This window comes from Microcaecilia unicolor, chromosome 4 (assembly GCF_901765095.1).
Source record: "Microcaecilia unicolor chromosome 4, aMicUni1.1, whole genome shotgun sequence".
NCBI classification, from domain to species: Eukaryota; Metazoa; Chordata; class Amphibia; order Gymnophiona; family Siphonopidae; genus Microcaecilia; species Microcaecilia unicolor.
In genome coordinates, this window is record NC_044034.1 from 130,277,444 (window position 1) to 130,303,633 (window position 26,190).

Genomic DNA, 26,190 nt, shown 5'->3' on the forward strand with positions numbered 1-26,190 from the left:
GGCCCGGCTTGACGTCGAGGCACCGAGGCCTCGGTGGCGTCGTCGAGCGGTGGACTCCCGCGCCGGCGGGGATGAAGCTCCCTCCATCGACGTCGACGGGGACTCCACCTGCGTGGCGGTCGAGACCGGCGCCGCAAGCGGCGTCGAAGGCCTCGGCACCGGGCTAGAGCACACCAGCGCCGGCATAGTCTGGCGCATCAGCCCTTCCAGGATCCCCGGAAGGATGGCTCGGAGGCACTAGTCCAGGCCCGCTGTCGGGAAAGGCGAGGGGGCCGGTAGAGGTGTTGGTGCCGGAAGCTGTTCGGGTCCAGGAGACTGCACCGAAGTGCCGGCACCCTGCCGTGGCGGTACCTCTACTACAGAGGGGGACCTCTCCTCTCGACGTTGGCGCTTCCTCGGCGTCGACTCATCCCTGGCGCCGGGTGGGTCGTGGGCGACCAATGACGGTGCTTCTTCGCCTTTTTGCGGTGCCCGTCATCGGCACTCGGTGGGACTGACGAGGAAGAAGTGGATCCCCCTCGGCCTCGAGGGCCCTGGGTAGAGGGAGTGATCGGGGCCGATTGCCCACGCGGCCTCTCACCCCTCCCCTCTCTGGAGGACCGGCGGGCCGACGGGACCTGTGCTCCTGGGATCGATGCCGTCGGTGCCGATTTCGTGGATATCGGTACCAAAGATCCGGCCGGCGATACCGATGCCGTCGAAGTCGAAATCGAGGGGCCGGCGCAAGTTCCAAAAAGACAGTCCCGAAGAACTTGCCTCGCTACTTGTGTCCGTTTCCGGAGACCGAGACACAAGGTACACGACTTGGTATCGTGCTCCGGCCCGAGGCACTGGAGGCACCAAGCTTGAGTGTCGGTCTGCGAGATATGCCGGCCGCACCGACCACACTTTTTAAATCCACTCGGGACCTTCGAGGACATCGACGGAAAAATCGCGTCGGCGAAGTCAAAGTCGTCGATGGTGGCGGTAAAAATCACACCTCGAAAATAAATCGACGACGCGGCCACAAGGCCGCAACGCGACGCCCCCGCTAAAAGACGAGGGAAACAAAGTTCAGCGCGTTTTTTTTTTTTTTAAAGAAAAGAGAAAAACGCAGACAAAGAACGAAAAGAAGAAAAAAGTCGTGCAAAAACGCGATCCGGTTTCCGGGACTGAGAGAGAAAGAGACGAACGCGGCTCTCTCCAGCGCGGAAAAGAAAGAACTGAGCGGGAACGGTCACGCACGGGCGGGAAGACGGCCGCGCGTGCGCGGTGGACGTGCCCTGCGTGCGGGACCGCCCACGAAGTTTTGTTCCGGTTGGTGGGGGCTGCCGTGGACGTCAATCCAGTCGTGAGAACAAGCAGCCTTGCTTGTCCTCGGAGAATACACAATATTGTGTTTTAACCTTAGATACCCCTGCCACCTTTTGTAAATTCTCACCATGTGATTTTAATTACTACATATTAAGTTCTCTCATTCACTATTACAATTAGATATATTCTAGCAGTTTTTTAGCCTTCTCTTACAACACCAATATGTTTCCTTGTATTATTATTATTTCTTTATTTCTATTACAATACAGATAATATATACAATAATCATTTTTTAAATTCTGTACACATGGTTTTTGATACTATACATAATGATGTATACTTTTAGTTTATTTTAAGTCCATTTTCTCTGGCTATTTTATTTGTGTTTAGTTTTTACATTAACATTATAAAGGTTTATTTACATTATGTATATAGCATTATATTATTTGTTTGCTTTACATGTTTTTTCTATATATTCTTTTAGACTTCTGAGGCAGGTCTGTGGCAGAAACACAGATCTGTGTTGAGTCTGTAATAAAAGTTTCTGTATATTATCCAGGTGTCCCAGTCTCTGAGGTTATTGGTCCATTTCCCACTTTCCTCTACATTCTTCAGATTTAGCAGCATTCATTTCTCTCCACTGGAGTCAGTGGTTCCTCTGTTCCTTGTCATGATAACCTCTCTCCAGATGAAGCTCTGGTTCTACAACACAACTTCTTTTTTTTTTTATTCTTTATTTATAATTTCAAAATTTTACATCACAAGAAAAACTTGTTACAGAAAAAACAGACCCAAAATAAACATTAGGCTAAAATATCCAAAGAAAACTTTTATAGTCATATATTGTATGTCTTCTTTAAATCACAAATAAGCAGATAAAGGGGGGCATGAAACAGAAATAGGGAATCAAAACAGGTATAATTTAAAGAAGAAGCTTAACACGCATTTTCTCACCTATTACAAATACTTCTAATCAGTTGTTAGCTTCCGCAGATAGTTTCCTTGAATCCAGAAACACTCTTAATTGCTCTGGCTGAAAAAATATATATTTTAATCCTTGATATTTCAAAACACACTTACTAGGGTAATTCAAATAGTACGAAGCACCTATATCTAAAGTTTCCTTTCTCATACTCAGAAACAATTTCCTAAGTTCTTGTGTCTGCTTTGTCACATCTTGATATATTCTTACTGTTTTACCATAAAACAATTCATTCATTTTTCGAAAGTATATTTTTTTTAACGCTTCAATATCCTGTTGAAAAACTAATTGAACAAATAATGTCATTCTTTCAGACTGTTCGGATAAAGAAACTTCCAACAGTTCAGATATATTCAAATTTCCTTCCAAGATTTCTTTTCCTGAGGAATTTTTGTTTTGAATGTAGTAAACTTTATTCACTGGAGGTAAAGTTTCAGGGGAATATCTCAAAACTTCAATCAAGTATTTTTTAAAGACTTCCAATGGTGATATTCCTATCTCTCTTGGAAAATTTAAGATACGCAAATTAAGTCTCCGATTATGGTTTTCAATTTGTTCAATCCTTCTTTTAATTATAAGTTTATCTTTAATCATTTCTGAGGATAAATCTTGTAGTTTTTTTACATCTTGTTTAATCTCCTTAGTTTGTGTAGAGAAATCTGTTCTAATATTCGCCAGAGATTCAGAAAAAGTGTTCATGGTACTCACAAGTGTAGAAATTTGCTTTGTGGATTTCTCTATGGTAGCTGCCAACTGTTGGAGAACAATCCAAATGCTCTCCAACGACACCGTTCCCGAAGCTGCTTTCAATAGCTTCAATTCGACGCCGGAACTCAAAGGTTCCAGCTCACCTGTACATACCACCTTTCCAGTACCTTCGATCGAGGTAGTCCCAGCAAACACTCCGGTTTCGGGTAGTCCTCTCTGGTTCTGGCGGCTGTCGGGAGGGAGCGGCGGATGAAGCGCCGGAGGTGAGAGAGTAACATCCAGGTCCAAGTCCTCAAGGTTTTCCCCTGCCTTGAGGACAGCCGGACTCCTCACGGTGTCCTGGGTGGAAATTCGCGAGGTGTACCTTTCAATCGACGCCTGACAAGGGGAAGAGGTCCGGGTTGTCGAAGCTTCTCCTCGGACCGTTCCCTTTCTTTTTGTATGAGGCATCATAGGAAAAATTTCTTTAGTCGGCGTCGATACAGGAAAGGCTCTATCCTCGTTCAACTGCGTGTCGCCATCTTGACACGCCCCCCCTCCCCCTGCCACAACACAACTTCTATACCCAGCAGCAGCAAAAATGTCTGTGAAAGGCCATAGTGGTTTTTCCTCAAGCCAGGCCTTTTAGCAGCAGTGCCTCTACAAGCCTGCAAGTAACAGGCACTGAATTTTTCCACTGTCATCGCAACATTCAATAGGGTACTGCAAAACCGCACGACAGGTTCATATGCATCTTGCATGTTTCAAAATTAACAGGAAAAGACCTCTCAATGGGGAATTCCACTCTGGAAATTAGTTTTGGCAGCATTTTAAAGGTAAAATTTTCAAGTACAGTGCACTCCATTTAAGTGCACGTCGGATAAGCGCATGCTCTGTTTAACTGCATGCCGTACTTCGGTCCCATTTTTCGCGCCATCAATTTCTATGGGTACAAACTTCAGTTTAGCGCACCACTGATAAGTGCAGGATTCACTTATATGCATGGTTTAAGACCGCTCCTCTGCAAGAAAGACTCTGCATAAGCGCACGTGCGGAATATGGAAGCAGACTGGCAAATGACAAAGGGGCGGTAAATTTGAAATCTTGTTGGTTAACTGTCACAAGCAGAAGCAAAAGAATGTTGTTAGAGTGTACACTGGAGTCATCGTCGTCACACAACTGTAAGACTTTAACACTGGCTGAACAAATAGAAGTTCTTAAAAAATTAGAAAACAAAGTCAAGCATCTATTGCTAAAGAATATGGTGTCAATCCCAGTCAAATTTAACGTATCTTGAAGCAGAAAGATCAGCTTCTGGAAGACTGGCAAAACAATACAAATCCGGAAACAAAAACAGGCGGGAAAAGCTGAGGAGGTAGAAGATGCTCTTCTTCGGTGGTTTTCTCATGTCAGGAGCAAACAGTTTCCTGTCAGTGGTCCACTGCTTATGGAGAAAGCTAATCAGCTAGCTGAAAGTCTTGGACTAACTGAATTCAAAGCCACTGTTGGATGGTTGGAAAGATGGAAGGAGAGAAACAACATAAAATTCAAGAAACAGCATGGTGAAAAACAAGATGCTGAGGACTTTGGTGCTGAAAATTGGGTTGTTTCAGTTCTTCCTACCATGTTGAACGAGTTTGCTCCTCATGACATTTTCAATGCCGACGAAAGGTAAAATTATGTATAATCATACCTGATAATTTTCTTTCCATTAATCATAGCTGATCAATCCATAGACTGGTGGGTTGTGTCCATCTACCAGCAGGTGGAGATAGAGAGCAAACTTTTGCCTCCCTATATGTGGTCATGTGCTGCCGGAAACTCCTCAGTATGTCGATATCAAAGCTCCATCCGCAGGACTCAGCACTTAGAGAATTACACCCACGAAGGGACACTCTGCCCAGCTCACCACCGCCGAAACGGGGGAGGGGAATTAACCCAGCTCATCCCCACACAAGTGGGGGAGGGGAATCCGTCCAGCTCATCCCCGCGGAGCGGGGGAGGGACACCACACCCGCCGATGCGGGGGGATCTGGCTTATCCTGCAACCGCAACCGCGGGAGGAGCTGACTGACCCTAACACCGCCGAAGCGGGAGGGGTACAAAGCTGCCCTACAGCCGCACGAAGCGGGAGGGAGTGCCGGCAGAATTTATGTCTCAATCCAGCCCCGTAAAACGGGGGGGAGAGGAATGCAGCAGCTCACTGTAACACAAACTCGTCTCAACTCTTGAAGAATCCAAGTGAAAAAACTTGAACACGAAGTCTTTCTGAAGTAACTGAAGACTAAACTTGAACCTGAAATGCAACCAGAATAAAAACAGTACAGATATCTGGGAGGGGCTATGGATTGATCAGCTATGATTAATGGAAAGAAAATTATCAGGTATGATTATACATAATTTTACCTTCCATATCATCAAGCTGATCAATCCATAGACTGGTGGGATGTACCGAAGCAGTACTCACCCAGGGCGGGACATTGAAATCCCTGACCTCAACACTGAAGCTCCAAACCGGGCCTCCGCCCGTGCAGCCACAGTCAAACGGTAATGCTTGGAGAATGTATGAGCCGAAGCCCAAGTTGCCGCCTTGCATATCTCTTCCAAGGAGACGGATCCGGCCTCTGCCATCGAGGCCGCCTGAGCTCTCGTGGAGTGAGCCTTCAGCTGGATAGGCGGCACCTTCCCCGCGGCCACATAAGCCGCTGCAATGGCTTCCTTGACCCATCTTGCCACTGTAGGCTTAGCAGCCTGCAGACCCTTACGAGGACCTGCAAACAGGACAGATGATCCGATTTCCGGAAATCATTGGTCACTTCCAAGTATCTGATGATGACTCGTCTCACATCCAGATATTTAAGAGCAGAGTACTCCTCTGGGTAGTCCTCCCTACGAAAGGAAGGGAGACAGAGCTGCTGATTCACATGGAAGCGAGAAACAATCTTGGGCAGGAAGGAAGGCACTGTGCGAATAGTCACTCCTGCCTCAGTGAACTGCAGAAAAGGCTCTCGACATGAGAGCGCCTGGAGCTCGGAAACTCTTCTGGCTGAAGTGATAGCCACCAAAAAGACTGCTTTCAACGTCAGGTCTTTCAGAGATGCCCTCGACAAGGGTTCAAAAGGCGGCTTCTGCAATGCTCTTAGTACCAGTTTGAGATTCCACGCAGGCACCACTGAGTGCAGAGGAGGGCGCAGGTGATTAACTCCCTTGAGAAAGCGCACCACATCTGGCTGCGAAGCCAGGGAAGCACCCTTCAGGCGGCCCCTGAAGCAAGCCAGAGCCGCTACCTGGACTTTAAGGGAACTGAGCGACAGGCCTTTCTCCAGACCTTCTTGCAGGAACGCCAACACTGAAGAAATTGGAGCAGTGAAGGGAGAAAGTGAGCCTGCTTCACACCACGCTGCAAAGATACGCCAAACCCTGGCGTAAGCAGTAGAAGTAGAGCGCTTCCTCGCTCTCAGCATAGTGGCGATGACCTAGTCTGAGAAGCCCTTCTTCCTCAGACGCTGCCGCTCAATAGCCAGGCCGTAGGACCAAAGGGGGAGGGATCCTCCATCACCACGGGACCCTGATGTAACAGGCCCTGCTCCACTGGCAGCCGCAGAGGATCGTCGACTGAGAGCCTGATCAAGTCCGCATACCAGGGACGCCTGGGTCAATCCGGACCCACCAGGATTACCCTGCCGGGATGCTTTGCCACCCGGTCTAGCACCCTGCCCAACATGGGCCAGGGCGGGAACACATAGAGAAGCTCTTGTGTCGGCCACTGTTGGAGAAGAGCATCTATTCCCAGGGATCGAGGGTCCCGTCCTCTGCTGAAAAAGCGCGGCACTTGGCAATTGGCCGATGACGCCATCAGATCTAGGCTCGGCTGGCCCCAGCGCTTCGTAATGTCCAAGAACGCCTGAGCAGATAGCTGCCACTCTCCGGGCTCCAAGGTATGGCGACTGAGAAAGTCCGCCTTGACATTCATGACTCCGGCAATGTGGGCCGCTGAAAGCTGCTCCAGGTTCGCTTCCGCCCACTGGCAAAGATTCATAGCCTCCTTGGCTAGAGGGGCGCTCTTGGTACCTCCCTGGCGGTTGACATAGGCCACAGCCGTGGCATTGTCCGACAGGACCCGTACAGGCTTCAACACCAGTACCGGGATGAACTCCAAAAGCGCCAACCGAATGGCTCTGAGTTCCAGGAGGTTGATAGACCACTTTGCCTCTGCAGGAGACCAGAGCCCCTGCGCTGTCCTTCCCAAGCAGTGGGCTCCCCAGCCCGACAACGAGGCGTCCGTCGTGACGACAATCCACTCTGGGGTCACCAGAGGCATTCCCGCAGACAACTTGTCTGTCTGCATCCACCAGCTCAGCGCCTTGCGCACTGCTGGGTCCAAGGGAAGGCGCACAGCATAATCCTCCGACATCGGAGTCCAGCGCTGCAGCAAAGAGTGTTGAAGTGGTCTCATATGAGCCCTGGCCCAGGGCACAACTTCCATCGTGGCCGTCATAGAGCCCAACAGCTGCACATAGTCCCAAGCCCGAAGGGGAGAGGCTACTAGGAAATGGTCCACCTGAGCCTGAAGTTTGACAATCCGATTGTCTGGCAGGAACACTCTGCCCACTTGGGTGTCGAATCGAACTCCCAGGTACTCCAGGGACTGAGTCGGGCGCAGCTGGCTCTTCTCCCAGTTGATGATCCATCCCACGGAGCTCAAAAGAGCAACTACCCGGTCCACAGCTTTGCCGCACTCTGCATAAGAGGGGGCTCGGATCAACCAGTCGTCCAGATAAGGATGGACTTGTACCCCTTCCTTTCGTAGGAAGGCCGCGATGACCACCATTACTTTGGAAAAGGTCCGCGGAGCAGTAGCCAACCCGAAAGGGAGGGCTCTGAACTGGAAGTGTCGTCCCAGGACTGCAAAACGCAGAAAGCGTTGATGAGGAGGCCAGATGGGAATATGCAGGTACGCTTCCTTGATGTCCAAGGATGCCAGGAACTCTCCTGCCTTCACTGCCGCTATAACAGAGCGGAGAGTCTCCATGCGAAAGTGCCGCACTTTCAAGGCCCGATTGACCCCTTTGAGGTCGAGGATAGGCCGGACAGAACCTCCTTTCTTGGTACCACAAAGTAAATGGAGTAACGTCCCTTGCCAAGCTGACTTTCTGGCACCGGAACGACCGCGCCCAGGCGGATCAGATTGTCCAAGGTCTGCTGCACTGCCACAGCTTTGACCGGAGACTTGCAGGGAGAGAGTACAAACCCGTCTTTTAAGGGTCGGCAGAACTCTAGTTTGTAGCCGTCTCTGATGACTTCCAGCACCCACGCGTCTGAAGTTATTGTGGTCCACTCGCCCAGAAACGAGGACAGCCGTCCTCCAATCTGCACTGGGGCGTGGACCAAGACCCCGTCATTGGGTACGAGACCCTGGGGGAGGACCGGAGGGAGCACCTCCGGGACGGCGGTCTCTGCGAAAGGAATGCTGCTTGGGGGAGAAATTCCTCTTGAAGGAAGAGGGGGCAGAGGAACCCGACTTGCCCGGGCGGTACCGACGGGCTTCCTGCAACCGTCCTCTGGAGGTACCGGGACGAGTACTAGCCCGAGCCCTGACCTCTGGTAATTTCTTGCCCTTAGACGTGCCGAGATCGGTCACGATTTTGTCCAGCTCGACCCCAAAGAGCAGCTTGCCTTTAAAAGGCAACCTAGCCAGGCGGGATTTAGAGGCGTGGCCGCGCAGAGACTGTCTGAGCCATGCCTTTCGCTGAGGCCCTCAAGACATCATACAGCAAGTCTGCCAAATAGGCTAAGCCCGATTCCAGGGCCGGCCAATCAGCCCTCAAGGAATGATCCGAGGGGGAAGCCCGCTGCACCATATTCAGGCACGCCCTGGCCACATAGGAGCCGCAAACTGAGGCCTGCAAACTTAAAGCAGCCGCCTCAAAGGACGACCTTAAGGCCGCCTCCAATCTTCTGTCTTGGGCGTCCTTTAGGGCCGTGCCACCTTCCACCGGCAACGCCGTTTTCTTAGTCACCGCAGTGATTAAAGAATCCACGGTAGGCCACAGATAGGCCTCACGTTCACTCACAGCCAAAGGATAGAGGCGGGACATAGCCCTAGCCACTTTAAGGCTCGCTTCTGGGACATCCCATTGAGCCGAAATTAAGGTGTGCATGGCATCATGCACGTGGAAGGTTCTAGGCGGGCGCTTCGTCCCCAGCATAATGGCAGAGCCAACAGGGGCTGAGGGAGAGACGTCCTCCGGACAGGAAATCTTCAAAGTGTCCATGGCCTGTAACAACAGGTTGGGCAAATCCTCTGGGCTAAAAAGCCGCGCTGCAGAGGGGTCATCCGCTCCATCCGAGCGGGGATCCGTCTCCTCCAAGGAATCCGCAAAGGACCGTTGGGAGACCTCAGACACGCTGCCCTCATCTACATCGGAGGAGACAAATTCCTCCAAGGCCTGGGAATCAACCCGAGGGCGTTTACCTCTGGGAACCTCAACCTCTTTACCAGACGAGGGAGCAGGGGCAGCGTTGTGCATGAGGAAGGCCTGATGCAGCAGCAAAACAAACTCGGGGGAGAAACCCCCCAGACTGTGCACTTCCGCAGCCTGGGCAACAGCCCTAGACGCACCCTCAACCGGCGCTCGCAATAGCGGGGGAGAGACATGCTGCGCATCCAAAATGGCGTCCGGCGCGAAACTCCGCGAAGGAGCCGCGCGGGAAGAACGGCTCTTAACTTTAGCCGCTTCTGTGCCGTCGCCCAAATTAAGGGCGTTCATGGCATTAATGTCTCCAACCTCAAGGGCGGCCCAAGAAGAAGCCGTCCGAGCCGCGTGGCCGGCCAAGATGGCGGAGGCGAGGAGCGGGGGATGGGCGTTTATGGCGGGGAAAAACCGCCACGCCGGAGGAAGGACCGGGACATTCATCGGTCACGAAACTGTCACCCAACAAGGGCGAATCAGGCTTTAAGACCCCCGCATCCCCTCTAGAAGCGCTCAAGCGACCCGGGGAGCGACCCTTTGCGCCCTCGCCCTCCGACGCCATATGCCACGAGGAGAAGAATCGGGGAACCCCCTGCCCGCTATAAAAAGGTAAAAATTACCTGCTGTCCGCTCCGAGTTGTAACGACCTGGTGTCCCAGTGAGTAGCTGCAATAGACGCTTAAATAAACGTCGAAATAAACGCCTTTAAGGACGTTCAAAATTTTTTTTTTTTTTTTTTTTAACGGAGCCAGCGGGAGGGGGGAGAAAAGGAGGGACCTGGCACCACCAGGTTTGCACTTGCTCAAAAGAGCCCTCAACCCCAGGCACTCAACAAAACCTAAAAATTAGGCTTGGAGGCCTAGCCAGAGCTGCTGCTGTGTGTGACCACCACCTGCTGAGATAGAGAACATACTGGGGAGTTTCCGGCAGCACATGACCACATATAGGGAGGCAAAAGTTTGCTCTCTATCTCCACCTGCTGGTAGATGGACACAACCCACCAGTCTATGGATTGATCAGCTTGATGATATGGAAACGTCTCTACTGGCGAGCGATTCCTGATGGAACACTTGCATTCAAACTAGCCGAAACTACAGGAGGTAAAATGTTGACGGACCGACTGACGATCCTCCTCTGCTGCAATATGGATGGGAGTGAGAAGCTGGAACCCCTCGTCATTGGAAAGAGCAAACAGCCCCATTGCTTCGAGAATGTTAAGCAACTTCCTGTGTCATACGAGGCTAATACAAATTCATGGATGACTGGGGAAATTTGGAAGCAGTGGCTGAAGAAGTTAGACACTAGAATGCGGGCACAAAAGCGTCAGATTTTGTTGCTTTGTGATAATTGTGCTGCACACAGTGATGATGTCAGACTGTCTAACGTCAAGGTGGTCTTCCTGCCACCAAACACTACCTCTCTGAGACAACCTATGGATCATAACATAATAGCCAATTTCAAACAACATTATCGGGCTCCTGTGCTATGTTGTCTGATGAGCATTATGGATGACCAGACTGGCAAGGATAAACATGCTGTTGAACTGACTCGTAATCTATCACTGTTGGATTCCCTACATATGCAGAAAGAAGCCTGGAATCATGTTACACAGGCAACCATTGTGAACTGCTACAAGCGGGCAAGCTTTGTTAGGGATGTGGAGAGGGACGAAACAGATGCAGCTGTTGCAAACAAGTCAGATGAACAGGCTTTTGACATCCCAGCCTGTGTTACTGAAGAGGAGTTTCATCACTACGTAGCTGTTGATTATGATCTACATACAGCTGACGACAGCACTGATGTCCACATATGCGCCTACACACAGGCAACGGATGATGATGAAATCAGCAGCGAGGCACATGCTGACAAAATGCAACAACCTCTTGTCACTTTTGCAAGAGCGCTGGAGAGTCTCAACACCGTGCGGGCCTATCTTGAGGCCACTGGATGTCAGTGCTATGACAGTTTTTACCGTCTGGCAGACGTAGTCTATGGAACTCACAGACACAAGAGTGTACAGAGGACTATGACTGATTACTTTAAGTAAGCCTAACGTCAGTTAACGGAGACTGTATACTGTACGTATAATAAACAGTACTGTATATATGTTTATCAGATGTCAAGCTTCTATGGGTCACAACGGTTAAGTGCATGCTCCGGTTAACTGCATGTATTTCTTTTGGTCCCAGACCCTTGCACTTAAGCGGATTGCACTGTATACTCGGTCTGAAAAGTAGAATTTAAAATCTGGCAAAGAAAAATACAGAAGTTAGGAAAATTCATTTTTAACAATGTTATATATTCTTCTGATATTATTAAACCTCTGCTGTCAAACAGGCTTCTCAATTTCATCAAACTATGATGGTGCTATTTCTCCCCGCAATGTTTACATTAACTGAGACGACAAGAGTCTCATAAAATAGAGAAATCTTACTACAACTGCTTGTTTAAATGACTTTATGGTAACAAAAGTCCTGCTTCATCTAGTCATTACTCTGCTTTTGTTAAGTAAAATCTATTGCTACATTAATCAAAGAGCAAATCCACCATACCAAACCCTTCAGGTATTTAATTAGTATAAGAGATATATATAAAGGCACTAAGGCCCCAATGCTCAGAAGCAAATGTGGGCGCTAGAGGCCATTAGTGCCAGACTAGCACCCGCATTTGCTACTGCTGAATGCTTGGAGGGCTCTAGCGCAAGGAACAACGAGCACACCAAAGAATAATGCAAGCAGAATGCTAATCGCATTTAAATTATGTCATCTCCAATTCACTCCAATACTCAAAGCGCGCCCTGAACAAGGGTGCCTTTACTGCCGGGAACCTTACATCAGCTCAGAGCTGGGGTTAGGTGTCTGAAAAGGGCAAGCAGCAGAGGGAAGAACAGGTTTGGATAGAAGGAAGATCTTGACTTTCAGAATTGAAAGTGTCTCTGCAGGTACCAGTCCTCTGTCTGATGGATCCAAAGGTTCAGTGTAGGATGAAACTGACCCAAAATGGTGCATTTATCTCGGTTTAATGAATATGCCCAAGGGTCTTAGTCTTTTGGAATCTGCTAATACTTTACTGGCAAGATAACTGCTGTTTAATTAGATAATCTTAGTTGATTGTAATAGCATGTTTTAAGAGTCACATAAGAATCTGCAAAGTGAAATATATGTCAAGATTAAGTATGGAGTGCAAGGTTTTTTGTTTTGTTTTTTTTCTCTGAAGGAGTATAACAGAAGACGCAGGCAGAGGCAACCGGCTGCTCTTCCTCCTTCTTCGCTCCTCTGACGTTCTGGGCATGCTCCAAGCACCATCCTCCCCCCCCTTAACTTCCAAAAAACTCACTAATGCTCAACATTAAGAGCATGCCTATATTTGTATCAGTACAACGCTGGAGTTTTGAGCAAGTACCCATAATAATGGAACCACTCAAAAAGTGAACAGTACATGACAAAGAGAAAGAAAACTGAACAGAATGGATTGCTTAACAGTTGGTATCTAGCAACATATTCTCCGTGCTTTTAACAGCACTAAATCCTACGGAGCAAGCACTTATGTTTGTGAATATATTTAATAAAGTATTATAAAGAATGAACTGTGGGCAAGCACTTTGGCTTGTTTCATTACTTCACGCAAAAAAATATAAATCAAACCAAACCGCACAAATGCAGTGTAAATCAATCACATTAGTTATATTAGCATAGAAAACTAGAAAAAAGGGAGGAAATTATAACATTCAAGCAAAAGAAATCTTATTCATTACCTCTTGGGAGTAAATCCATATCTCCTGATGTAAGTCCTATTAAGTTAGACCTCTGGGCATGAACTCTGTGTCTATATAAGGGCCTTGAAGTATTTGTTAGACTTGGAGCTTCTGGATTATAGCCATCTGTGTCATACGTATCTGGCAATAAACAAACAACAAATAAAACAAAATAAGCTGAATGTTTATGCATCATGTGTAAAACAAGAAGAAATAATAAGCCACTTTGTTACAAAGCAGCAGCATTTTTATTTAAGACACTTCGATAGGTCTGTGGTAATGTGGACGACAGTGGGGCTCACAGCCCAAGATTGACAGACCCACAAAGCAATTACAGACAAAGAAAAATAACATTTATTAAAACTGTAGGTCAGGGGCCCCCTGCATTCATAGGTACGAGAAAAAGACAACAAAACTACTCCGTAATGTAACAAAGAACACTTTACGTGTCCATGGTCTGGATCAAGTGCTCAGGTCAAAACACATAATCTGCAAGGTTTCCAGTGAGGCTTGGCCTACTTGGCTGTAGCTGTGGCAATTCACACATAGAGGATGGAGGAACATGCCGTGGGACATCACTGCTTCTTCCTGGGCCCCCTTAATCAGGCTGTGCCCCTAGCTTTTAAACAGCCTCTTCTGGCCCCGCCCCTCCCGTGTCACTTCCCCCTTAGTAGGGACTATGGATATAAAAGTTGCCTATCTGTAATGGTAGTTCTCCTTGGACAGATGATCTTGCAGCCACACAAATGAAGTGACTCTCCCGTGACGTCACTGACCCGGACCAATACCAAAACATTAAGATTAAAAAGCTATCACAATACGTGTGCGTGCAGATTCCCGCTCTAGTCCACACTATATACCATCAGGCAAGAACCGCCCCTTTTCAGTTTGATATAATAGCTAGCAGCAACTTAAGGGAGGGTTGTGAGGGATTCTGTGGCTGCAAGATCATCTGTCCAAGGAGAAAGCGAAGATACTTACCTGTAGCAGGTATCCTCCGGGGACAGCAGGCTGATGATTCTCACATGTGGGTCGACGTCCGCATCGGCCCAGGAATCGGCATTTTGCCAGCAAAATAAAACAATGTTTTGCTAGAGCCTTCTAGCACGCGAATCGCACGCACCGTGCATGTGCAGACGACTTCCCACCCGTCGTGTGAGTGTGCTTCCTCAGTTTAATCAAAAAGCATAGAAGTAACAAACAACAAGAACAACTCCAAAGGGGAGGAGGACGTGTTTGTGAGAACAATCAGCCTGCTGTCCTTGGAGAATACCTGCTACAGGTAAGTATCTTCGCTTACTCCGAGGACAAGCAGGCTGCTGGTTCTCACATGTGGGGTATCCCTAGCACCCAGGCTCACTCAAAACAATGAACATTGGTCAACTGGGCCTCACAACGGAGAGGACATATCATAGATTGACAAATAACTAACTGAGAGTGCAGCCTGGAACAGAACAAAAATGGGTTTAGGGGGGTGGAGTTGGATTCTAAACCCTGAACAGATTCTGCAGCACTGACTGCCCAAACCGACTGTCGCGTCGGGTATCCTGCTGAAGGTAGTAGTGAGATGTGAATGTGTGAACAGATGACCACGTTGCAGCCTTGCAAATCTCCTCAATGGAGGCTGACTTTAAGTTAGCCACTGACACAGCCATGGCTCTAACAATATGAGCCGTGACATGGCCCTCTAAAGACAGCCCAGCTTGGACATAAGTGAAGGAAATGCAATCTAATAGAGCCAATTGGAGATTGTGCGTTTTCTGATGGCGATTCCCCTCCTGTTGGGATCGAAAGAAACAAACAACTGGATGGACTGTCTGAAGGGCTTCGTCTGCTCCACGTAAAAGACCAATGCTCTCTTGCAGTCCAAGGTATGCAATCTGCTTTCGCCAGGGCGGGTATGTGGACGGGGACAGAATGCTGGCAAGACAACTGACTGGTTCAGATGGAACTCCGACACCACCTTCGGCAGGAACTTTGGGTGTGTGTGGAGGACTACTCTGTTGTGAAAAAACCTGATATAAGGTGCATGCACTACCAAGGCCTGTAGCTCACTGACCCTATGAGCTGAAGTAACAGCCACCAAGAAAATGATCTTCCAGGTCAGGTTCAGATGGCAAGAATTCAGTGGCTCAAAAGGAGTTTTCATCAGCTGGGTGAGAATGACGTTGAGATCCCATGAAGCGAACAACTAAAGGCTGTCCAGACATAGGCTTACCCTCTGCACGGCGATGATAAGCACTAATCAAACTAAGGTGAATTCTTACGGAGTTGGTCTTGAGACCAGACTCTGACAAGTGTAGAAGGTATTCAAACAGGGTATGTGTAGGACAAGAAAGAGGATCTAGGACCTTGCTGTCACACCAGATGGCAAACCTCCTCCATTTGAAAGAGTAACACCTCTTCGTGGAATCTTTCCTGGAAGCAAGCAAGACATGGGAGACACCCTCTGAAAGACCCAAGGAGGCGAATTCTAAGCTCTCAACATCCAGGCCATGAGAGCAAGAGACTGGAGGTTGGGATGCAGAAGCGACCCCTCGTTCTGGGTGATGAGGGTTGGAAAACAGTTCAATCTCCACGGTTTCTCGGAGGACAACTCCAGAAGAAGAGGGAACCAAATCTGATGTGGCCAGAAGGACACAATCAGAATCATGGTTCCGCAGTCTTGCTTGAGTTTCAGTAAAGGCTTCCCTACTAGAGGTATGGGAGGATACGCATACAGAAGGCCTGTTCCCCAATGTAGGAGAAAGGCATCTGACGCTAGTCTGTCGTGGGCCTGAAGCCTGGAACAGAACTGAGGGACCTTGTGATTGATCCACCGAGGGGGTGCCCCGTGCTCGGAAGATCTTGCGGGTTACTCCCATGTTCAGTGACCACTTCTGAGGTTGCATTATCCTGCTCAGCCTGTTGGCCAGACTGTTGTTTATGCCTGCCAGGTAAGTGGCTTGCAGAAACTTGACGTGACAGCGCACCCAAAGCCACATCTGGACGGCCTCCTGACACAGAGGGCGAGATCCATTGCCCCCCTGCTTGTTGGTGTAATACATGGCAACCTGCTTGTCTGTCTGAATCAATATGATTTGGTTGGACAGCCGGTCTCTGAAAGCCTTTAGAGTGTTACAGATCGCTCGCAATTCCATGACATTGATCTGAAGACCTGTTTCCTGAAAGGACCAGGCTCCTTCAGTATGAAGCCCATCTACAAGAGCTCCCCACCCCAGGAGGGATGCATCCATCGTCAGCACTTTTTGTGGCTCAGGAATTTGGAATGGACGCCCCAAGGTCAGATTGGATCGAATCGCCCACCACTGCAGAGAATTCTGGAAGTTGGTGGACAGTTGGATTACATCCTCTATACTCCCCACAGCTTGAAACCACTGGGAAGCTAGGGTCCACTGAGCCGATCTCATGTGTAGACATGCCATGGGAGTCACAAACTGTGGAGGCCATTTACCCCAAAAGTCTCAACATCTGCCGAGCCGTGATCTGTTGAGACGCTCGAACTGTGGACACCAGGGAAAGGAGGTTGTCTGCCCTTGGGAAGATAAGCTCAAACTGTCTTTGTGTTCAACAGGGCTCCAATGAATTCCAACTTTTGCACTGGAGATGGGACTTGGGGTAACTGATTATGAACCCCAGTAGTTCTAGCATCTGAATAGTCATTCGCATGGATTGCTGAGCGCCTGCCTTCGAGGTGCACTTCACCAGCCAATCATTGAGATAAGGGAACATGTGCACTCCCAATCTGCATAGCGATGCTGCAACTACCAACAGGCACTTTGTGAATACTGTGGGCGCAGACGCCAGACCAAAGGGCAGCACACAGTACTGAAAGTGCTGAGTTCCCAGCTGAAATCGAAGATACTTTCTGTGAGCTGGAAGGATCGAGATACGTGTGTAAGCATCCTTTAAGTTCAGAGAGCATAGCCAATCATTCTCTTGAATCATGGGAAGAAAGGTGCCCAGGGAAACCATCCTGAACTTTTCTCGAACTACAAATTTGTTCAGGCCCCTTAGGTCTAGGATGGGACGCATTCCCCCTGTTATCTTCTGCACAAGGAAGTACCTGGAATAGAATCCCAGCCCTTCTTCCCCTGGTGGAACGGATTCGACCGCACCGGCCTTTAGAAGGGCGGAGAGCTCCTCTGCAAGAACCTGCTTGTGCTGGGAACTGTAAGACTGAGCTCCAGGTGGACAATTTGGAGGTTTGGATTCCAGATTGAGAGTGTATCCTAAACGGACTATTTGAAGAACCCACCGGTCGGAAGTTATAAGAGGTCACCGCTGGTAAAAAAAAAAAATATCAACCTCCCTCCAACCGGTAAGTTGTCCGGTATGGACACTTTTATTGAGGCTATGCTCAACTGGAGCCAGTCAAAAGCCCGTCCCTTGCTGTTGCTGGGGAGCAGTATGGGCCTTAGTCGCACGCTGTCGACGAGAACAAGCTCGCTGGGACTGAGCCTAGGCAGGCTGCCGAGAAACAGGAGTGTATCTACGCCTAGAATAGGAATAGGGAGCACTCCTAATCCCGCCAAAAAACCTCCCAGATGAGGAGGCAGTAGTAGAAGTCATCCGGTGGGAGAGAGAATCCATAGCATCATTATGCTTCTTGATCTGATCAACAAGATCCTCTACTTTTTCACCAAAAAGATTATCCCCCCGGGAAGGAACATCCGCCATCCGCTGCTGGACAGAATGATCCAGGTCAGAGACACGCAGCCATGAAGAGTCTGCACATCACTATACCTTGAGCAGCAACTCTGGATGTCAAGTCAGAAGTGTCAAGTGTACCCCTGGCCAGGAACTTTCGACACGCCTTCTGCTGCCTGACCACCTGGCGAAAAGGCTTGGCCAGCTCCGTAAGGAGTGTATCAACCAAGCTTGACAGCTGCCGTATCGAGTCCAGCAAATGCACGCTAGTAAAGATCTGGTAAGACTGGATCTTGGCGGTGAGCATAGCGGTCTGGTATGTGTTCCTCCCAAAAGAGTCAAGAGTTCTAGCCTCTCTGCCTGGGGGCACCGAAGCATAGTCTCTAGTACTCCTAGCTCTCTTGAGGGCGGAGTCCACCACCATGGAATTGTGGGGTAACTGAGACCTCATCAACCCAGGTTCACTGTGGATCTGATACTGGGATTCAGCTTTTTACAGGACCACAGGGCCAGACAGAGGGGCTGACTAGTTTTGCATAAGGACTTCCTTCAGTACCTTATGCAAAGGAACTGTCACAGCCTCTTTAGGGGGAGAAGAATAATCCAGGACCTCGAGCATCTCAGTCCTGGGCTCATCCTCAACTTCCACAGGGAAGGGAATAGCCATAGCCATTTCCCAGACAAAAGAGGAAAAGGACAGAGTCTCCGGTAGAGATAGTCTCCTTTCTGGTGGAGGGGAAAGATCAGAGAGAATCCCAAAGGACTCATCAGAAGAGAAGTACCTGGGATCCTCTTCTGACTCCCACGAATGCTCCTGCTCAGTATCAGATACAACATGAGTTAAGGTGCTTCGACACTGAACCTGCCTCGATGCCGAGGAACGATGTCCTCGATGGCGATGTCGAGATGTCAACAGGCCGATGCCCGGTCATACTGCGGCGTAGCTCCCTCCACCGGTGACACAAGGCAGTCGACCTGGGTGGCAGCCAACGTGGACGTCGCAGGGGAGTCTACCTGGGTGGCAGCCAACGTGGATGCCGCAAGAGGCATCGCGGTCGGGGGCCTCACCACAGGCGAAGGGCCAGACACCGCTGCAGCAGCAGGTACAGAAGGCGCAAGCACCCCCGACACCGAAGCTGACTGTCGTAACAGTCCCTCCAGAAGTTCTGGAAAGAAGGCCCAGATGCGCTCGTCGAGAGCCGCCATTGGAGAAGGCTGCGGGGTCAGTGGAACAGGCAGTGTCAGAATCCATGAAGGCTCGGGAGCAGGTACTGGGCTGCTAGGAGACCGATGCATCGGCACCTTCTGTATCGAGGGGGAGCGATCCTCTCAGCGCCGACGCTTCTCGGGTGCTGACTCTCTCGACGCCCCGGAGCTCCAGGTACCATGTGTCGAAGGAGAATGATGACGGTGCTTCTACGCCTTCGCTCGACGCAGTCATCGAGACTCCTCGGTACCGATGAGGAAATGGAATCCTCACATCTCCTCGGGGCCGGGTCCGACGAAGGTCGGTCCCAGGGGGCCTGCATAACAGGAGGCCTTGAGGCACGTGGAGACCCACTCAACGCCTCACTGCTCCCAGCGCTAGTTGGTCTCTCAGCAGCCATTACCTTTCTTCCCGACGTCGATGCTCCTGTCAATGTCGACGACGACCTCGGTACTGATGTCAATGCTGACATCGAAGGACCGAACTGAGCACCAAAAAGTTTTTCTCGTTGGGCTTCTCGAGACGCTTGAGTCCATTTCTTCATACGAAGACACAGAATACAAGCGGCTGGGCTATGGTCGGGCCCAAGGCACTGGATACACCAGGCGTGGGTATCAGTACCTGAGATAGTACGGTTGCACCATGTACAACGCTTGAAGCCGCTGGGTGTCTTCAATGACATGGAAGGAAAAACGGCTTCGGCGAAATCAAAAGATGTGATTGTGCCTTTAAAAAGAAAAGGAGGGCACAAAAGAAAAGGAAGAAGCGACCGCGTCAAAAAGAAAGAAAACTTAGAAAAGGACTAAAACTAAGAAAAAACTACAGGAGACTTTGTCAGCCCTAATGGAGGAGATAGAAGGGGCGTGTCCTGAAGCTCAGTCTCAGCACCGACAACAGTAGTAGTCAGTTGTGGTGGCAGAGACTGAGGAGAAATCAACAGGTATTGAAGAGGCTGTTGCTTCATGATAGAAACTGCACTCTCTGAACTTTTACCAGGCAGAGGTTCGTCGGAGTGTTTTCTTTTGCTTGTAGCTTTCTTACCAATCTGTTTAGAGGATGTCTGATGTATCTTGTTGACGACGGCTCTCATTTTTACAGCTCTAATTTTTCGTGTTCGAGGGAGCATGCTAGCACACTTATCACAGTTGGAATCTAAGTGTGCTTTCCTCAGACAGCAAACACACTGATCGTGAGGATCTGAGTTAAACATTTTACTATTACAGTCTTTGCAGCGTTTGAAGCCCTGTTTTTTTTTTTTGCCGACATGACAGGGAAGAGAAGAGCTGCCAAATGAATTCTTTAACAACAGAGGAAATTGTGGAAAAGAAAAATAAAATTAAAGAAAAAAAACAAAAATATAATCACGAGAAAACTGCACTGTGAAGAAAGGAGAGTATTGAGTCAGCGGGTCTTACCATCAGCGCGGAAAGAAAGAAACTGAAAAGGGGCGGTTCTTGCCTGATGGTATATAGTGTGGACTACAGCGGGAATCTGCACGCACGTGTATTATGATAGCTTTTTAAGCTTAATGCTTTGGTATTGGTCCAGGTCACTGACGTCATGAGAGAGTCACTTCATTTGTGTGGCTGCAAGATACTCTGTCCAGGGAGAACTTAAGGTTGTTCTGACACTGTAAGAGTATCCTTAATCGGAAGGGCAGCATCTTATACTACAACAGTTGGTCTAAAAGACAACTGGTCTAAACAAAAGAGGACGGGATACTAATGCAAAAATCTGTGTAATTTTCTAAGAAAAAACTGCAGCAAGATACAGAAATTTTGTGAAGCCAATCCTCTACTGAATAAGCTGCACTGGTTTAAGATGGAATCATGAGTCTATTTTAAAATAGCATGTTTGTTTTTAAATGTTATTATGACCTAGGATCAGAAAGTATCTCAAGATTATTATTATTTCCTATTAACAGGTTAAATCTAAGATGTGCTCAAAGGCTAATTCTCGACTTTCCATCTATGAAAAATGTAAAACATAGCTCAATCTGGGAACGTTCATTATTTATCAGGATACTAAGATTTAGAATGATATCCCAGTTCAGACTCAGAAAATCCCTTTTCACATCTCTTCACAAGGCACTTAAAACCTACTTATTCTCTAGACAACGATAGTAGGTTGGATGAGTGTGTGGTGGTAACTATCTATTTGTTTACTATCTTTGTATTTGTATATCGAGAATTGTAAATTCTTTCTAATGTGAAGACGCTCTTTTTATTATTCACTTTGCATTCTGTAGAATAAATGCAGAATATAAGTCACATAATACTAAGTCACACAATACTAAGTCACGTACTCTCCCCACAGCTCAACCATGTTCAGCACCTGCCACTAATACCCAGAGTTCCCAAACTGTGGCGGGTAAACCCTGCAGCTCACCTCAGACAGGCAAGGCTCCAAAACATAACATAGGCGGGGCAAAGTCATCATAGTAGCCATTGAGCCCAACCACACTAATGGCTTCTAGCCATCTGGATCACAGTGGTAGGAAGCGAAGTAGTGTCTCTTCCACTTCTTCATCCTCTTCACCTTTTGTCCTCAATATATTCAACATCCAGCACACCAGCTTCTTGGTCTAAAACAAGGGCATTTGTATCAAATCCGTTATCAATGGCATCCTCATCCTCCACACTGGTTCCTCGTCCTAGGGTTAAACACAGAAACCTATCCAGGACCACAGGTATGGGGAGCACAATCTCAAGAGCTTGCATTATTACCTGCAGGAGCTTATGGTCCAAGGTTAGCTCACTTAGAAAGCTTCCCAAAAGTCAACCCGAGTTTGTAACTCAATGGGGATGGACTCTGGTTAGCAGGCTAATGAATCTGAGGTTCCTGGGATAGTCATCATGGCCCAAACAGGACTCTTGGCCTAACATGCTGGCAGGTGTGGTTCTTAACAAGGGGGAACCTCCAGCATTGGAGATCACAGGTCCACGACAATTGGTCTGACAGTTCGTCTTATGACAACTAGTATAAAATACACATTTAGGTCAGTTAGTCTAGAAGACAATTGATCTAACGGTACAACTGGTCTAATTAAAAGTGAAGAAAGGATACTGATGTAAAAATCTGTGTAATTTTGTAAGGAAAAATTACAGCATGATACAGAACTTAAAGACTAGCACAAAATCTTTATGAAAGAAGTTAATTTTATAAATTAAAAAGCACGAAAGTTTGTCAATGTTGTTCTAAAAGCACAGATTGTGGGCAATGCCACGTAGAAAATCCAGAATATTGTAGGAGGCTGCGCAAAAACAGACATATGATCTTCACTGCGTCCATCATCATTTTTCTGTTTCTTTGATCTTCACGGCTTCTTTCATCATTTTTCTGTTTCTTTCATTCCTCACCTTGTATTACACATTCCATCTGACCATCAACATCTTTCTGTTTTTTTCTGCAATCAATTTATAAACGCCAACATGTACTCTTCCAACCAGCACTTACTTTTCTATGCCATGATTCCACTATGTTCTATGTTCTTGGTATGCCCAGGACAACACGAGCATTGACCAACCATAGAGATGAGTGGTGTAGAATGGGTGAAAGTGAATACATTATTTATTCTTTCAAAAAGTACAGACTAGGGGACATTCAATGAAGTTACATGGAAATACTTTTAAAACAAATAGGAGGAAATATTTTTTTCACTCAACGAATAGTTAAGCTCTGAGTTTGTAATTACTGTTTGCTGCAGCTTGTTTCATGGCAGCCTTCACATGAGCAACATCAGCAAGGTGTGCAGCAGCACGCATCAGAAGTTCTCCAGATGTTTTGCAGTTTATGCTGGCCTTTAATGATTATTGTGACTACTGACCCATTACAGTCTCTATCTTTGCATCTCCAGTAGTAAGCAGTTTCATCCATCATCTTTCTGACATGCTTACATCAAAGGCACAAAACAGAACCTTGGGCAATTAAGTTCTCTTTCCCCTTTTCTGAATCTACCAAGTCATAAAACTCCATTCCTTAATATATCCACTGTAACAGTTGTGATTTAACTGAAATATTTTACCTCAAACACCACTTTTTGCACTAACTGAACATCAACTGCAGGTCTGGATTTTATACTTGAAGCATAAATTTTTATAACAGTTTCTACCTTTTATAGAACTGTAACATACGATTTCAGTTTACAGCTTTTGTTTTCATCTCATTCACGAACAGGCTTACTTCAAAGCTGCAATCATACTAAATAATTCGCTTCCTAAACAAACTTTTTAGTAACTTAATTCATGCATTCATGCCTGAAGTCTTTACTCTTCCACATTAAACACTTATGACTTTGCACCTCTTATCGCATTCAGTTCAATTTTTACCTATTGTATTACAATATCAAGTGGCTTCTAGGGTTAATGCCCTGATTAAAGCATGTGGTGTATTCTCATTATTGACTTTAAAAAAGTGATCTGCAATATGACATATATGACTTTACATCCTAAATGGTGAATGCCCAATTTATATAATGGATCATATGGAATTTATTTCCAATAACAGGGATAGAAGATCATTTCACTTTTCATCCTTCCATCAATTAAGGGGGTATTTTACTAAAGCTTAGCTTGAGTTATCTGCAGCAGGGCCCACAGGTATAAAATGGATCCTGCTACAGATAAATCAAGTTAAACTTTAGTAAACGACCCCCTAAGTGATTTAAAATGATTGACAGACTTCTTGCAATTCATGCATCGAGGTACTAGACTGATTTTTAATATTTGTTTTACTGCTCAGTTATCTTTTTTCTTATTCAAAAAAAATGTAAAAGCTTATGGTTTTAAGAAGTTTGTTAAAGTTAGTTCTTGAATAAGATTTTGCTTCCCAAGAGACTCTGGGCTCTGTTTACTAAGGTGTTCTAGCGTTTTTAGCGCGCGCACAAAATTAGTGCACACTGTGTAGGCACCCATAGGCATATTGTGGGCGCCTACACAGTTAGCGCACGCTAATGGTTAGTGTGCACTAAAAGCACTAACGCACCTCTAGTGTGACTTAGTAAACAGGGCCCTTTGTTTTTTAATTATTGTAAACTGCTAAGAACTGGAAGATATCAGCTTTATAGAAGTAAATTGTAATGTAATGTTATCTTGATTATTTAATTTTTAGACCAATTGTCCATTAGAAGAATTAGTTTTTGATGAATTATCTCTTAGACCAACTATCATTAGACTAATTATCTATTAAACAAACTGTCATAAGACCAATTGTACCAAACCCGGAGATCTCTGCTCTGGGGGTGTCCAGTTAACTCCTTTAGTAAGATCCAAGAGAAGGAATCTGTACTTTGCATATAATGCCAAGCAGTTCAAAAAGAGCAGAATACTTATTTTCTGATATTGAAGAATTTTTATTCCAATCAATATCAAACCATACAATGCCAAACGTGGCCACATTTCGCCTTCCTAGAGGCTACATCAGGGCTTACACTGTACAATTAAAACATATACAATAAATAAAAATCAAAGATATACTCAAAAACAATTAAATCCATTAAAATCACACAACTGATCAGCATGCATAAAAATAACTTCAAACGTAATGCAGCATAAATAAATCTTTAAATAGAAATGTATATATATATATATATATATATATATATATATCTACTATAATAAAACGCACCCTCAACGTTCTGAGGACACTGACGTCCTGCAGGCACTCACACACCGGTTCATAACTTCATGGTGGTGAAGCCACAACACTCACCATGTCTGCATGCCCCGCCCTCGCGTCACACGTGATGACGTCGAGGGCGAGGCAAATCAACGCACGGGGAGCAGTAGGGAAACACGCTGCTTGCAGCCGACGACGTGCCCATCACCCCGCCCCCTTTCGCCCCATTGCACCGTCCCTTTCAACGTACCGCCCCGCACCCGGTAGCACACTCTTCCCCTCATCACCTTCCCTCCCCCGTCACCTTCCCTCCCCCTTACGCCACTATCCCTGGTGGTCTAGCGGTACCTGTTCGCACGGCCACGAACGAAGGAACCCCCGGTTTCCTAGCCCGGAGCGCTGCTGCTAGCTGCCCGGCTGCATCATGTCTGAGTCCGGCTCTCGGCGATTCAAAATGGCCGCCGAGAGTAGAAGCTGCCTCGCGAGACTTCAACTCTCGGTGGCCATTTTGAAACGCCAAGAGCCGGAATCCCACACGATGCAACAAGGCACCTACCAGCACCGCTACGGGCAGGAAAGAGGGGGTCTTTCTTTCCTGCCCCGACCAAACAGGTACCTCTAGACCACCAGGGACAGAACCGTAAGGGGAGGGGAAGAGAGTCCGGTGCCGGCTAGGGCCCGTTTCATCAAAGGCAGAAACGGGCCTTTTTTACTAGTATATATACACACACACACACACACATATATCTTACTTCAGAGAAAAGTATAACTCCTTAACAGAACACAACTAGACAATATTAACCTATATAATACCAATGAATGGAGTTTTGACCAATTTATAAGAATAACTAAAAAAATATAATTTTAAATTAAAATCAAACTAACATATATTATTTAGACATACATAATACATATAAAAACTAATACACATAAAAAGGACAAATTCAAAATACGGTACTTCATCTAATTTTTTCACTAAAGAAATTTGATAGTTTGTCTCATTTCTATATTAAGCTGCACTGGTTACCAGTTGGTGCCAGAATCTTGCTTAAATTATTGTGTTTTCCTTATAAAACCCTAAATGGCATGGTTCTATCTTATTTTCACAGACATGTTATGATAGCAAAAAATAATAACGACTCAACAAAGGGTTATGATCATTTCATTTTCCTACCATTCTCCAAGAGGTATAAAAAAGTTAAACATTTTTGAGTAGTTGCTCTCCTTCCAAGCAGCCAAATATGGAAAATAAATGTCATTTATAATTAGATCGTCTGATTCCTATTTAGTATTTTGTCACAATACTAAAACATTTTTATTTAGGAAGTATGTATTAAATACAATATAATGCAGGGACAACTGAAGATCAGGATACATTGACTATTCAATAAAATGTTCACTATGTTAAGAGGATGGGGGGAAGAAATAATTTTTCTATTTTTATTGTTTTTATTATAATTCCTGGGAATCGACCAGTTTCCTGAAAGGTTAGTGTGGGTAATAAGTTCTGTTATTATTTATTATTATT

At 46.8% G+C, this 26,190-nt stretch overlaps 1 protein-coding gene across 1 annotated transcript in view; it reads right to left on the bottom strand.

Annotated features, from left to right (window-relative positions):
• Positions 1–26,190, bottom strand: part of RBM26 (RNA binding motif protein 26) — a 492,900-nt gene that overhangs the window by 325,406 nt on the left and 141,304 nt on the right. The window contains 1 exon segment of the mRNA XM_030200623.1: positions 13,190–13,330. Within this exon segment, the coding sequence (XP_030056483.1) occupies positions 13,190–13,330 (141 nt within the window).